The sequence below is a fragment of the Ovis canadensis genome, chromosome 1 (assembly GCF_042477335.2).
Source record: "Ovis canadensis isolate MfBH-ARS-UI-01 breed Bighorn chromosome 1, ARS-UI_OviCan_v2, whole genome shotgun sequence".
In the NCBI taxonomy this organism is placed as follows: domain Eukaryota; kingdom Metazoa; phylum Chordata; class Mammalia; order Artiodactyla; family Bovidae; genus Ovis; species Ovis canadensis.
The window spans coordinates 87,510,598-87,524,698 of record NC_091245.1 but is presented as its reverse complement, the minus strand read 5'-3'; the positions used below and the strand labels follow the sequence as shown (position 1 = coordinate 87,524,698).

At 59.3% G+C, this 14,101-nt stretch overlaps 1 protein-coding gene across 7 annotated transcripts; it reads right to left on the bottom strand.

The window, feature by feature from the left end:
* Positions 1 to 463: 463 nt before the first annotated feature.
* Positions 464 to 12,403, bottom strand: AMPD2 (adenosine monophosphate deaminase 2). Of its 7 annotated transcripts, XM_069573683.1 has the most exons (19): positions 8,283 to 8,343; positions 8,137 to 8,197; positions 6,977 to 7,107; positions 6,621 to 6,751; positions 6,061 to 6,129; positions 5,860 to 5,971; positions 5,436 to 5,622; positions 5,078 to 5,219; positions 4,861 to 4,950; positions 4,480 to 4,609; positions 4,146 to 4,340; positions 3,928 to 4,059; positions 3,598 to 3,761; positions 3,235 to 3,361; positions 2,983 to 3,146; positions 2,578 to 2,698; positions 2,136 to 2,309; positions 1,845 to 1,955; positions 464 to 1,520 (listed from the first exon to the last, which is right to left on the bottom strand). In XM_069573683.1, the coding sequence occupies exons 3-19, from the start codon at positions 7,004 to 7,006 to the stop codon at positions 1,311 to 1,313; spliced, it is 2,289 nt and encodes a 762-aa protein (XP_069429784.1). In that variant the 5' UTR covers positions 7,007 to 7,107; positions 8,137 to 8,197; positions 8,283 to 8,343; the 3' UTR covers positions 464 to 1,310. The 7 variants fall into 7 exon arrangements, 5 of the variants coding, with proteins under 5 accessions (XP_069429784.1, XP_069429783.1, XP_069429782.1 ...); XM_069573682.1 differs by lacking the exons at positions 8,137 to 8,197; positions 8,283 to 8,343 and adding an exon at positions 11,911 to 12,403; XM_069573681.1 differs by lacking the exons at positions 8,137 to 8,197; positions 8,283 to 8,343 and adding an exon at positions 10,969 to 11,162.
* Positions 12,404 to 14,101: the final 1,698 nt, after the last annotated feature.

Here is a 14,101-nt window from a genome sequence, read left to right as displayed (position 1 = left end):
CCTCCCACCTACTGACTCAGAGTCTCTGAGGGCAGGACCTGGAAATGGCATTTTAAACAAGCACCCCAGAAGAGCCTGATGCTCCTGGAGTTGCAGAACCACTGGCCTCAGGGTTGCATGTAAGCGCATATTCCCACATCTCCTGGAGGCTGGGAGGGAGGAGGATGGAGAAAGTGGAAAGGGGATGCTACTCCACAAAATGACGTGATATGGATGTGCCCCAGACCTGGATCCAAGAGTCCACTTCAGAGGGGGTGGGCCGGGCTGGATGAGGGCCTAGGGACAGCGGTCGGGTCCCTGGTGGGCCTCTCCTCCCACCTCGCTTCCTCTGTCAGTTTCCACATGCATAAACATTCGTTCCCCTCAGAACTTGCTGTCCCTCCATTTATAATGCTCCTGGATCCAACCTCAGCCACCGTTCACCACAGGTCTTCCTCTCCCAACAGAGACTCCACCTGCCTCATTACTTAAATAATCTTTATTTCTCATGCACTAGGAAAGATGGGATTGTATGAAACACTGCATTTCACAGCAAAGGCCTCAGTCCATATCACAACACAAGGGACCAGGGGGGATCCAGGTGTGGTCAAAACTCTGGGGACCGCAGTGGGGTTACTATCCTCAGGGAAGATCCAGAACCCTCCTGCTACACGGGCCCCGGACATGGCACAGGGCGGCTATCCCCTCCCACAGAGGCACAGGAAGCTGACACCAGAGGAGCACACAGACCAGAAAAAGGACAGAGAAAGCTGCTGGGCAGTGACTTGGCAGGGGCGGTGGTCCAGCACCTCCAGGGCCTGAGTCCAGGAAGCCAAGGCTGGGACTCAGCCAACCCTACCTGCCGAGGAGCTGCTGGAGCTCACAGATCCCAGGCAGCCCATGCCCACAACATATGTGTACAGGCCACACCTGACTGCCTCCCCGGCCACATAAACAAGACGGGGGTCTGAATTCAAGCTCCAGTCAAAGGCTGAATTTGCCCAAGCAGGACCCCAAGGGTTAGAGGGGCCAGCCCCCCACAACCATCCCAAGCTCTCAGATGCTCGAAGGACTGGTCAGGCTACAGAGGATCCTGGGACAGAGCTTCCAGTGGGGCAGACCTCAAACCTGGACCCTCAGGTGCCACATGAGCCAAGACGAGGGCAAAGCAGCTCCACTCGCCCCGGGACAGCACAGGGACAGACACAGGTAGAAACATGCAGGACAGAACAAGGAAGAACAACACATGCAGAGACCAGACCAGGCTGGGAGGGGTCTGCAGACAGAATGTGGGCAAGGTGCCGAGATGAAGGGCGCTGCAGGGGCTGGGCTCACTGAGGCCCGGGGCTCATGGTGATGCCTGCCTCCTCCGGGATGGTCTCCAGCATCTCGCTCTGCACGGCCTGCGTGATGAGCGCCAGCTCCTGGCACAGGGTCTCGTGGCGGTAGCCCACGCGGATGTCCGGCACGTTGGTGCGGCGGATGTCGTTGCCCTCGGGGCCCTCCTTGGTATAGTTGGGTCCCAGCCAGTGGCTCTTCACCTGGAGGGGCAGGGTAAGGTGCAGGGCTGCAGCCCGCTCTGAGAGGCCAGCAGCCCTATGTGTCTGTGTGTGTTAGTGACTTGGTCATGTCTGACTGTGTGACCCCATGGACTACAGCCCACCAGGCTCCTCTGTCCATGGGATTTCCCAGGCAAGAATACTGGAGTGGGTTGCCATTTGTTCCTCCAGGTAATCTTCCCAACCCAGGGACTGAAGCCGAGTCTCCTACATTGCACGCAGATTCTTCACCTCCGAGCTCAGCACCCCCGGGACCTTCCCAAATGCAGAGCAGGGGAGGAGAGGGATGGCGAGGGGGTGTGTTACCTTGTGGGAGAAGCCACTCATGAGCACGCTGTTGCGTGCCAGCTCACACATGTCACAGGAGCTGAGCTTCCACACCTGGGTGGCGATGCTATACTCCTCCATCAGCGGCTCCTGCAGGGGCCAGGTTCCCTCAGGCAGGTGCACCGGGGCCTGCTGCCCACCCCCTCCCAGGGGCTGACCAGTAGGCACGCTGCGCTCCAGCAGCAGAGGGCAGCACCAGCCCCGAGGCCCCTCAGTCCAGGTGGCCTTTGTGCCCCAGGACACCTGCCTGGCTGCCTGCCCGGCGCTGACCTTGGTGAAATGGAACTGCAGGGGGTCGTCCGTGGACAGCGAGACCATGAGGCCGCGGGACAGGTACTCGGGTAGCGGGTTCCGGTGGTAGCTGAGGAAGAGGCTGTTGTTGCTGAGTGGGGACATGGCGATGCCGACCTGGGCCAGGTAATACAGGTACTGTAGGACCGGGGCCTGGGTGGGCGACAGGTAGGGTGGGCCTATCAGGTTGGGGAGGACACCTGGTTCTGAGGGGTACAGGCCACAGTGCAGGTTTGGGGGCAGTCCAGGCTGGGCAGGAGTTGCAGAGGGTCGGTTACAGCCAGGTTCCGAACTGGGGCCTTGGCGTGGAGGCTGGGGTCCCAGCTGGGGGTGGGTGAGGAGGACCAGCTGCTGAAGAGGCCTGATGGGCAGGGAGGAGGGGAGCCTCTGGGATGGGGCAGGCAGGGGTGCAGAGCCTGACCTTGCGCAGAAGCAGCCCATGCGAGATGTTCTCAGCCAGCATGAAGGCCGACACCAGGTGGTGGATGGGCCCCGCCTCCCCGCAGTGTGGCCTCAGCACGAACGTATGGAAGCCCCTCTGTCTGGGGGGCCAGAAGACAGAGTTGGGTCCCAAGCCTGGTGCGCCCAGGCTCCTGAACCCCAACCCAGTGACTCTGTGGGCTGAGGACCAAGGGTCAGGGGTAGGTTCTTGGCTGCAAGGGTTGAACTACAGAGCCCCAGGGGCAGAGAAACAACCCGTCAGATCCAAGAATGAGGGTAAGAGGTGGGTCAGGTGGCCCCAGCAGGCCCCGGGGCAGGCCCGGAGCAAGGCCTGCAGACTGAGAGCTAGCCAGGCGGGTAGAGACGTGGAGCCCAGGGCAGGCACCTGCGAAGGTGGTTCAGCATGGCCATGTTGGCGAAGGTGTAGTACAGGTAGTAGGCGTAGGGCGGGTTGTCCTCCTCCACCCAAGCCTCAGGGAGTGGGCTCTCCAGGTTGAAGACGTGGTTCTCGGGCTTCGACTCATCATCCACACTGTCAAAGCCATCCACCTGGCCCAGGATGCTAGGTCAGGCCCAGAGCTACAGCCGGGCCTGAGGCAGTGTCCTCCCCACACCCAGACCCGGGCCACCCCCTCACATGCTCCAGGAAGAGATGCAGCTCCGGGTGGCTGGCAGGGTGGATGGTGGCCTCGAACAATGGCAGGAAGATGTTCTCCAGCATCTCCTGGAAGTTGGCCAGCTGGCCCTTGGTCCGGTACACATCGCTGCGGGTGAGATGTAGGTACACAGGCGCACGCAGGTCAGGGCAGAACCACAGAAGCACTTCTGAGCCATACTGAGTGAGAGGGGCTGGAGAGACCGTGAGTGGAGCCAGGGCTCCCTCCTGTTCCGAGGGCTCGGCTGGGATGGGGGAGGGTCAGCCATCCCAGAGGGCAGGAGGCCAGCCCTGGCCCCATGACCTCTGCCCGCCACGTTCCCTCCCACGCCCAGGGACACTCACAAGAGGCGGGGCACCTGCACGAGCCAGCGCACGTTGGGGGAGTGTACACGGTGCATGACGGCCCAGCGTGCTAGCTTGTCCCACTCGTCCCTTGAGCGGCCGTAGATGGAGAGCCTCAGCTCTGCGTTCTGGTATTTGCTCTCCTCCAGGTCAGACATCACCTCCTGAGCAGCGTGCGTGGGCAACTGTCACCCTCAGGCTTCTCCCCCATCCCTGTCCCCGTGCCTACGAGGCACGCTCCATCCGACCTCTTCACGCCTCTCACCCACCCTGCAAACCCCCAGCCACCCAGGCTCTCACTCAGTCAGGGGGGGCTGCCCTCCTCCTCACCTTGATGATGTGAGCAAAGTACTTCCCAGAAACCCTGTTGTCCGTCTTGATGAAGATCTCTCGGAGGACAGACTCCCCAATGGGGTTGTATTTGGCATTGAACTTGTCAAAGCGATGGAAGGTGTTTCTGTCCTGGGGGAGAAAGGCCAGCCCAGGTCACCCCTGAACCCCAGCCTGTGCACCAGCCCAGCCTCTCAGCCCCCGTGCCATGGACTGACGGCGTGCACGTCAAGCGTGTCCACACTCAGGTCGTAGGCTGTGAGGTTCATGCTCTCGAAGACCTCCCGTAGCGTCTGCTCACGACCCTGCTCCACGTGCACGATCTCCTCCAGGTGCCGCTTCATTGCCCGTTTGATGAAGCGCAGCAGATGCTTCTGGTTCATGCAGGATGAGGCATGGATGTGCGTGTCCACCTGCGATGGAACAGGGACTGCTGGGGCCTGGACAGTGGGATGGGAGAAGACTCTCCAAACTGGATGTTGGGGAGGTGGGCAGGCCGTGGAGGGGGAGGCTGGGCACGGGTGCTGGGTCAGTCAGGTGGGGAGGGCTCACCTTGCGGATGTTGTAGAAATCTCGGTGTGGCACCTTCTTCTGCGCGGCCAGCTCCTTCATTTCGTTGAGCAGCACGTGCATCTGGAACTTGGAGCTCAGGTACTGGAGCCGGCGGTAACAGAATGACTTTCTGGGCAGGAGAAGAACCAGGCAGGGACTCAGGCATGCAGGGAGGCACCCGGGAGGGCCTAGGCGGCAGAGTCGAGGGCGGGAGCCAGAGGGTCAGGAATGGGGCTGCCAAGGGGACAGCAGCCGAAGACAGGGGATGTCTAAGACTTAGGGACTATGAGAGGGTGAGACTGGGTGACAGGTGTCTGGGGCCAGACTGGAAAAATCCAAGCGGGGAGAGGAGCTGAGTGTCTGGGACAGGCGCGGACTCACATGGGGCCATTGATGATCAGAGCCATCAGCACATTGACATCTGCCACAAATTCCTGCAGGTCGGGATATGGTAGCTCCACCTCTGAGCAGCTGGTGTGTAAGGGGAGCTTGGGTGAGGAGAGCAAGCCAGGAGGCCCTGCGGGCCCTCCTGAGCCAATGCCATCCCTCTTAGTTGCCGCCCCTCCACGGCCCCCAGCACACCCTACAGCCCTCTTACTGCTCATCAGGTTCCCTGCGGGTGTACACATGAACCACGCCCCGCACCATGCGCAGACCCAAGCCCAGGTCCCCTGGCATGGTGCTCGGCTCACAGTGCTCATAGGGGTGCTGCTCCAGCACTGGTGGGTGCACCGGGGCATCTGCAAGGGTGAGGAGGGTGAAGTCAGGGCCAGAGCTCTTCCAGGCCACCTGCTTTCCGGCCCAGAGGCCCCAGCAGGACAGCTCCTGTCCCTGCCTCCCCACCCTGCATGCCAAGAGGCTGGGAAGGAGGAGGCAGGCTGAGGTTCCTGGGCACCCAGCTCAGGGCGGCTGGGATGCCAGGGCACACGGAGTAGGACAGGGATGGGGGGTCCCACCAGCGGACACGGGGGTGTCGGGGCCCTGCTCGTAGGTGCGTGTCTCCAGGGGCTTCTCGGCCAGCTGCTGCAGGTACCGGCGGGTGGTGGGGCAGAAGCTCTGCAGCGACAGGGCCATGTACTTCTCCCGGATGAACAGCGCCCGCACCACGCTCTTGGCCGCATCCAGCAGGTCTGTGAAGGGCACCTGGAGACAGAGATGTGGATACGCTCTCCTCGGTCCCAGACCCAGCCCGCTCTCACCTCCTTCCTGAGGCCCATACCCTAGAAACACTCAGACCATTCTATGCTCAACAGGGTGACTAGCTCCCAACCAGAGCCTCTGCCTCTCCAACTTTTAGAAAGAGAAACAGCCCCTCTAGCCTCTATCCCCATAGCCCCAGACTTGGGGAGCCCAGCAGGATGCAAGGACGGGGACACTCACCCCACACTTCTCCTCTCCGGAGATGGTCACCCGCTGAAATTCCCGCTCCAGCACCGCGTCGCGCTCCCACAGGCCCCGGTCACCCTGCCCCTCACCTTTCTCCCTGTAGAGCCTATAAGTGGGGAGGACAAGGGAGGGGCTGGAAGCAGCAGAGGGACAGGCCCCAGCCCCACAGCCCCCGTGCCCCTCTGCCCTCCTCACTGGAAGTCTGAGTCACTGTCAGTCTTCAGGAAATCTTGCTTGGCCCGAAGCAGGATGTCCGGCTCCAGCCTGGAGGTGAGAGGAGAGGGCAGGCACATGAAGAGGCCCGTGCTCCCAGCCAGGGCCCTGCACTGTCCGAGGTGCCATGTGTGTAGTCACGTGTGGCCCTCACAGGACTGAAGAACCCTGGGCCACGCAGGCTGCTCTCACCCCACGTCAGAGATGAGAAAACACACCCAGAAGTTAAGCAACATGTTCCAGGACACACTGGTGGGCAGAAGGCTGAACCGGGCAGAGCCCAGCAGCCTGACCCCAAAGCCTATGTCTGAATACCACTACTCTGGGCCACCTCCCGGGGGCGGCCCAGGGGGAGGACTGGTTGGACGAGAACAACGGCAGGGCTCCACAAGAGCCCAGGTGGAAAGAGAGGGATGCTGGGCGGACTGCCCTGTCCCCTCCCCACAACCCCGCAGCCGCCGCCTGGCTGCGCCCCTGCACCCGGCAGCGGCCTGGCCGAGCCCCTGCCCCGCGGCCGCCTGGCTCTGCAGCTGGGGGCTCACTTGACATCCTGGCTGATCTGCCGCTCCAGGCGCTGCCTCCGCTCCTCCAGCTGTTCGATGGGGCTCTCCTCCGGGAACTCGTAAGGGGCGCTGCGGAGCTCACTTTCAGCCAGGGAGCGGCTGAACAGCTCCTGGTGGGAGGGAAGGAAGGGTCAGTGTGGCCGAGCCGTCAGGGTCCAGGGATGTGGGGAGGGCACAGGGGGCTGGGGGTACCTGGGACAACCTAGGGATCAGGGCAGAGCCAAATATAAAGTAAGGGGACAGCTTGAGGTGGAGGGGTGCAGGGAGCAGGGACCAGGCATGGAGGCAGCGACGGGGTGAGTGGGGGAAACGCAGGGGGTGGTGCCAAGCGATACCTCGGCGATCTCCTTGCATTTGCCATCCATGGACGTGCGCAGGTCGAGCGGGAAGTGCTTGAGGCAGGGGGCAGGGCCTGGCAGGGATCGGGCAGACTGTAGCGGAGGGGCCCCCAGCCCACCCCGAGCCTCTGTGGAGACAGTGATGCAGGGTCAAAGGGTGCGGGGAAGGGCCTGGGTGCACTGGAAGCCCTGGGCCCCGGCATTACCCCAGGCCAGCCCCAGAGAGAGGCCAGTACCGCTCAGAGGCTGAGGCATGAGCCCACCTGTGGACCTCACCTGCAGTCTGGCCCCGGGACCCCTCAACTCATTCCAGGTTCGGGGGTGGGGCTAAGAGTCTGCCCCTACAACAAACGGACTCATTCACCCCAGGAATAAAAATCTGAATCCTGCACTAGGGGCCACTCCATCGGGCTGTGAGAGAACCTCCAGGTGAGTACCTGCTACAGGCAGCACCCACGTGTCCATGCACACATAAGCACACGCTCACTCTCTCTCTCTCCAGGCGCTCATCTACACCAGCGAAGCCCAGCGCACAGCTTCCACGGCAGACAGTCCAGGGTCAGACCTGCCACTGGATCAGCAGACAGCTTCTCGAGGGCAGGCTGACCTAGACCTACAGAGCCTAGGGGAGCCACAGCTGCCACTTGGCTCTGGCCTGGGGACCAGCCCCCGAGGGAAGAGGAGGAGAGGAAGTGGAGGACTTGGTTGGGAGCAGGACCCTGACCTCCTCCTGGGAGGCCTGCCCTCTCCCCCAGGACCCCAGAGCTGCCAAGATGTGGCCTGGCCTCAGCCTGCCCCTCCCACTGCTGGCTGCCCCTCCAAAGGGAGCTGCCACAAACAGTCTGCGCCACTCAGAGGCCCCAGGATCTGGGCCGGAGGCCCTGGGGAGGGCCAGGGGAAGGGAGGATCGGCAGCCGGAGTCTCTCTCCACAGAGGGAAGGATTCCTCAGCTTTCAGAGGAGGCTGGCACTAAAGACCTTGACGCTGAAGAGTCTAGAGAGGCTGCCTGAGCTCCCAGCCCACCCCCAAGAACCCTCCCTGGGCTCCCCAAGCCACCCTCCCCGACGGGAAGCTCTCAAGCCAGCTCTGGGGTGCTCCCCTTCAGCACCCTCCTCTCCCCTCCCCACTGTGGCTCAGGGATGGACTGGAAGCTCTACCCAGGTGGCGCGCTTTGAAGTCTCCAGGCTGCTTCCCAAAAACCTGAGTCCTGTCCCACAGCTGGAAAAAAAGAAGAGGGGATATCTGTCCCAGATCTAGGATCTAGCCCCCCACACACACACCCTGCTGCCTGCCTGGGTCCTACCTGCCAAGTCAGGCAGCGCCGGCCAGCAGCCCTGTGCCCCTCGCCCGCCTGTTTGCTGAGTGGAGCTGCAGCCAGTCCCCCAGGACAGCTCAGGGGCCGGCACGGGCTGTACCAAGTGCAGCTGCGTGCAGGGGAGACCCTGGGATGCTGGCAAGCAGGGGGCTGGGGAAGCTCAGGGGAGCTCAGAAATCAAGGGAAGGAGTGGCACAGCTGAGAAATAAGAGAAACCCTCAAACTGAACAGGGCCTTAACTTCCACAGTGCCAGGGCCCAGCCCAAAGTGGGGGCCCCAAGGGGGAGGAGCAGAGCAGGCTGATATGGGCAGGGCGGGCTGGCAGGGAAAGGACAAGCCCCCTTAAAATGCAGTGCCCTAGGGGATAGCATCCAGGGCCTGGCTGACCAAAGGGCAGGAGAGGGCAGCAGCCCTTCTAGGCTCCACACCCCAATACCCCTGTCAGCTCCCTCTGCCCAGTGGCCTTGTTTTGCTCGCCACTGTCCTCTGGGCCCCTGACTATGGGGTCCCTTGGGAGAGACAGGGCCTCTGCAGGGGGGACGTGCTGGCTGGCAGCTGGGGTAGACACTCAGTCCAGGGAGCAACCAGTTTATGGAGCTTCCCTGCTGCCCCAGAGACCAGTTCTCAGCCCCCTAGACCTCCAACTCTTCTCTAAGCCTATTGTCAGGGACAAAATGCCTGGGAAGAGAGGTTCAGACATAGGGCTAGAATTTGGAGGACTTAAGTGTGACTCTGTTCCCAATTACTGGTGAGTCTCTACCATCCGGGGGCTTCAAGTCTGCCTACAACGGGGTGATAAGGGGTCCTGCCCTGCCTAGCCACAGCTACCATAAGGCACACAGAGATACGGCTCTGCAAGCATTCTGGAAAGCCCCATCATCTGTGATTAGGAACTCCTGGGACCCTCCAAACACTTCCCACACCCAGTCCCGCCCACTGGGGGTGGGTGGAGCTTCGGGTCCCAGCGCAGAGAGGCACACAGGACTGAGGGCGTGAAGGGAACAGGATGGGTGGGGTGGGGACACTATCTCTAACTTGGAAGAGAGCAGAGCAGGAAAAGGAAGGAAAGATGGACACTAGCTCGGCCCTCAGAGTTTAAGGCACAGCCTAAGGTTTTTGTATTCCCCCCAAGAACCCTGATCCTACCCAATCCTCCCCTTTTCTAACCCCTCCAGACAGGCCGGCCACAGACCCCCAGGACTGGTCTGTATCAAGTCAGCAGAACTGACACAGAGGCCCTGATCTCAACCACCTCTCCTAGCAGGGTGACCCATGGCCTCCTCAGAAATGCTGGGGTGGCCCGGACAGGTCCTAGCAAGCAGCACCATCCCCTCAGGCTGTTAGGCCACCATAAAGGTCTGCCAGGACTCACTAAGGGTGACAGACAGGCAGTAACCACCACGCTCCCTGAGGACCAGTCGCCTACTGGTCACTTTCTCCCAGGGTCTGTGACACACACACACACACACACACACACGGCATGGGAGAGGTGGCCAAAAGTCACAGGGGCTACGCCCTAGCCATTCCCATTAACTCCAAGATTCTTGCCAACCCGTCTACCCGCTTGACCAGAGCCCCTCACTCACTGCCAAGGCTGCCCCAGTAGGCAGAGACTACTCAAGGCTTTGACCTACAAGCATCAGTTGCTCCCACCATGCGACCACCCAAATGTGGACAAATCTAGCCTCAGGGGACACACCCTGTGGGGGCACAGACCTGGGCACAGAGAACAGAGCCCCTCGGGCCAATACAGAACTCAGGCCACCATCTTCAGGAGCATAAGAAAAACAGAAGGTAGGCAAAAGAAAAATCAGGCTACGAGTACAGACAGCTGCTGGGGGGATGCGGAATACTGGCTTGACCTGGTCATCAAAGTAGGGGTGGGCTTCCCTTAGCCACAGGCCTGAGACCAGCAGACAGCAGGTAGATTTCCTCAGCAAACACAGATCTGGGCAGGGGAGCCCTCAGGAAGATGGGCACAGCTGCACCATGCTGCCAGCTCCAAATGGTGCAGAGATGTCTACTGGAGTGGGAGCCGAACCCGAGGGTGCAGGAGCACACACAGGCGAGCAGCAGCCCCAGCCTGAGCCCAGCACTGGCCCGGCCCAAGGGCACCCCACACTTCGGAGGAAGCTCACAAGACAGACCAGAAATGAACAAACTGCAAACAATAGATACAGCTGAGCCTTCAGCCCCTGGATGCCCACAGCAGGAAGTGTGCCCTAATGTCAGGGTTTGAGATCTGGGATCCTGGAAAGAGAAACTAACCTCAGGAGGACAGCCCGAGTCTGCCTGGTAACCACACAGCCGCCAGCAGTGTGGCCAGTCCGCAAACCAGTCAGTCCCACACATCCCCCACTCCACACACACTCCACATGCAAACAATCTTAGCACAGCCACACACGGACACGTGTGAAAATACACTCTTGCTGCACCCACACCCACGTCCACTCCTCATTACAGAGGACCGCATCCCTGACACGGAAACCAGTCACCATGCACCCCACCTCCGTTCCCAAACCACCTCCCAAGCCAGCTGTCCCTGGGAAGAGGACAAGCGGCATCACTGCCGAGAAGGTGTGAGAGAAGTCCCCCTCGTTAGGGGACCAGTGGCCTGGGTGAGAGGTGAGGGTGGGGAGCAGGGCCAGACTGAGGACAGAAGGCATACACTCACCTGGTACTGCAAAGGAAACCTGGAGGCTGGCCCGCTTCTTAAAGGGATATTTGGCCTTGGGATTGCCGGGGCCAGATGAATAAGATGCCATGGCTCAGGCTGCCGCGGAGCCCGCGGGGGTAGTCTGAGCTGCACCAGCTGGGCTTGGCTCTGCCACATCCAACCCCTTCCTCCGCCCCGCCCCCAGCGGGAGTGACTGATGCAGGAAGCAGAGGCCCCGCAGGCGGAAGAGGCCCTGGCCACGATTTCTGATGTTGTCTAGGCAACCTCAGGAAGGGGCGGCCTCCATCCCTGCCCCTTATCCCTCCCTTTCTCAATCCCTGGAGTGACTCGACTGATGGTAGCTGGGCCTGAGGGGGGTGGAGGTGAGGGGGATGGGCCAGCCCCTAGCACCCTACTAACCCCGCTATGAGCCAGGGCTCTGGAGCAAGAGAGTCAAAGTTCAGGCTAACTGGTCCAGCCAGCCTGGGAGGAAAAAGATAATAGAGAGAGGGATCCAGCGCAGGTACCCCAGGCTCAGAACACATTTCTCTCAGGGTCAGCGGACTCCGTGAAAACACAGCCCCTCTGGGGCAGAATCCCCTTTTTTCCTTATCTGAACCTCCGGCCCCAGGTGGCTCAGTTCTGGGAGGATGGGGTAAACTGAGAATCCCAGTCCAGTAGGGAGGAGCCTGTCTTGGGAAAATTCCACTGTCCACAGAAGCTGCCCTCTTAGAAGACAGGGAGGCCAGGAGGCAGGGGCTTTCTCTGGGGTCTGGGAAAAGCGACCCCAATGGCTTCTGATGTTTCCTTCTGTCTTTCCACTCAGGCTCTGCTCTCCTGGCCGCTCCCCAGGAGCCGACGGCCTTCCCTGGGTCTGAAGGCAGTGCCTACCCTATTGTCACTGGCCACTGCACTTCTCTGTCCCAGAGACCCTGCCCCCCTTCACATGCACACACTCACCTGAGGCCATGCTGCTCGAGCCCTGGGGGGAACCAGGGAGTCTGTTCGCCAGGGTCTGCACCGCCTGGAAACCCGGTCACGAGGGAGGGGAGGAGGGCTAGGGTCCAGACCCTGCCAAGTGGCTCCAAGGGCCCCTGCCCTGGCACTGAGATGGGAGAAGTAAGACAGTCTTTCAAAATTGCTGGCTGGTTGGAGGCAGGCCCCCTGCCGACCTGGGCCGCTGCACTGGCCTTGTAGACCCCGGAGCCCCGACCCCCCAGCCCGGCACTCGGGAGGCGGGCAGACCACGTGCTCCCCAGAAAGCGGGACCCGGAACTCGTCTGGACTTCTCTCCACACTTTCAGGGTATTCGGGGTCGGATTCCGGTAGCTGGACCGTGAGGGAGTCACGCAACAGGTGCGACCCCACCAAAACCGCCCTAGCGACGGCGCTCTCCTCCGCAGCCCCAGGCCCAGCCAGGTCCGTGGCCCCGCCCCTGCCCGGGCCCGCCCCCGCTACTCGGCCCCGCCCCCGCCATTTTCGCTCTCCCAGGCGCCACGTGGGCAGCCGCCACTCAGCATCCGCCCGGCAACGTCTTGGGTAACTTCTGTGCGTCAGCTTCCTCACCGATAAAGTGATGGGGTAATCGCAGTACCTCACTCAAAGGGGTTATTGTGAGAATTAAACGTTAAGCACCTTTGCACGATGCTGGGCAAAAAGCCAGTGCCCAATAAAAGACAGCTATTATTATAGTCCCAGGATTCTCTTTTAGCTGAAGCCCTTCCCCGCATTCTTATTCTAGGTCGTCTTTCTTACTCAGGCAAGCGTACCTGGGTAGGGTGTGCCCTGCAATTCTGGCTCCTATTCCCACATTTATCTGTGTACTTGTTGGTCAAGAGCTCAGGCTCTGTAGCCAGAATGCCTGGGTTCAATTCCAGACTCCACCTACTTCCTGACTGCCCTTGGGAATATTGTTAACTTCTCTGTGCTTCTTCTATTTCTTCTATAAAATGAGTGTGAGACCCTACTTTATAAGCTGTTAGGATAAATGAAGTAACAGAAGTGCCTGGCTTTAGTTACACTCAATGTTTCCTATTATTGCTGTGTCCTTGGCCTCAGTGCCCTTTATACTTGATCCCCCTTACACTCTCAGTTGGTTCACCTGTCACCTATAAAGAAGGTGTGCTGGGCTATTCTGGGGACTGCAGATACCCCCCCTAACCAGCACCCCTACTCCCAAGTGGCAGAGAATCCTACCACCAGGTTTAAAGGAAACCTGTGGGGGAAAGGACCTAATATTAGCAGCTCAGTCTTTTTCCTATTCTCCACCTTGTGGGAGCCCTTTGTCCCCCAAACCCAGTTGTATTATGCTGTTTGTCTAGCTCCTCCCAGTCCTCACCGTCCCTGCAGCCAAATTCCTTCCCAAACTCTGCCTCCTCCTCCATCCGCCCAGGCTGGATTGTGGACCCTGAACCCTATTCTCTACCTGAATCTAGTATTGCCTCCGTTGATCCCTGCCTAATGCTCTTCACCCTGGACAACTAAAAAAAAAAAAAAAAAGTCTCTGTAAACAAGGGGGAAAGGTTCACCTCACACAGAATCAATAAAACTAAAAAGAGAACAAGGAGAAACCATGCTAACCCATCAAATTAGCAAAGATTAATGAGAAAAGAGTCCTAAAGCAGGCAAGGGTGTGGTTAGTGAAATGGGACACATACATGTCCTACTGGTGGTTGTAAACACTGGTAGAATTTTTCTGAAATCAAGAGTCTTAAAAAGGTTCATATTATTTGACATAGTAATTCCACTTCCAGGAATTTGTTCTTTAAAAAAAAGCTGCAAGAAAAATATGCACAGAATTGTTCATAACTGCAATGTTTATCACATAGAAAGGTTGGAAACTTAAAAGCCCAACAACAGGAAAATGTTTAAATTATGTCATATGCACACAATGAAATACAACCATTAAAAATTGTTCTGAAGAAATTCTTAATAAGGTGAAAATGTTTACAATGTAAAATTAGGGTGGAAAAAATGGGTGCAAAAATCTGTACAATACAGTATGGTCCTAATTGACACAGATGCATAGAAAATAACCACCTCAACAAATTTAACAAATGATTATCTGTGAGTGGTGGAATTATGGGTTATATTTATTTTCTTCTTTATGCTTACTTGCATTTTAAAAACTGTCTACCATACATATCCATTA

What these genes read in the sequence shown, in the direction of transcription:
- AMPD2 (XM_069573681.1), bottom strand. Translation starts at nt 11,059, where the DNA reads ATGGCATCTTATTCATCTGGCCCCGGCAATCCCAAGGCCAAATATCCC. An exon ending in GGTTTCCTTTGCAGTACCAG is followed by an intron (nt 7,108 to 10,968) that starts GTGAGTGTATGC and finishes CTGTCTCCACAG; the next exon opens with AGGCTCGGGGTGGGCTGGGG. An exon ending in CCGGAGAGGAGAAGTGTGGG is followed by an intron (nt 5,623 to 5,859) that starts GTGAGTGTCCCC and finishes CTCTGTCTCCAG; the next exon opens with GTGCCCTTCACAGACCTGCT.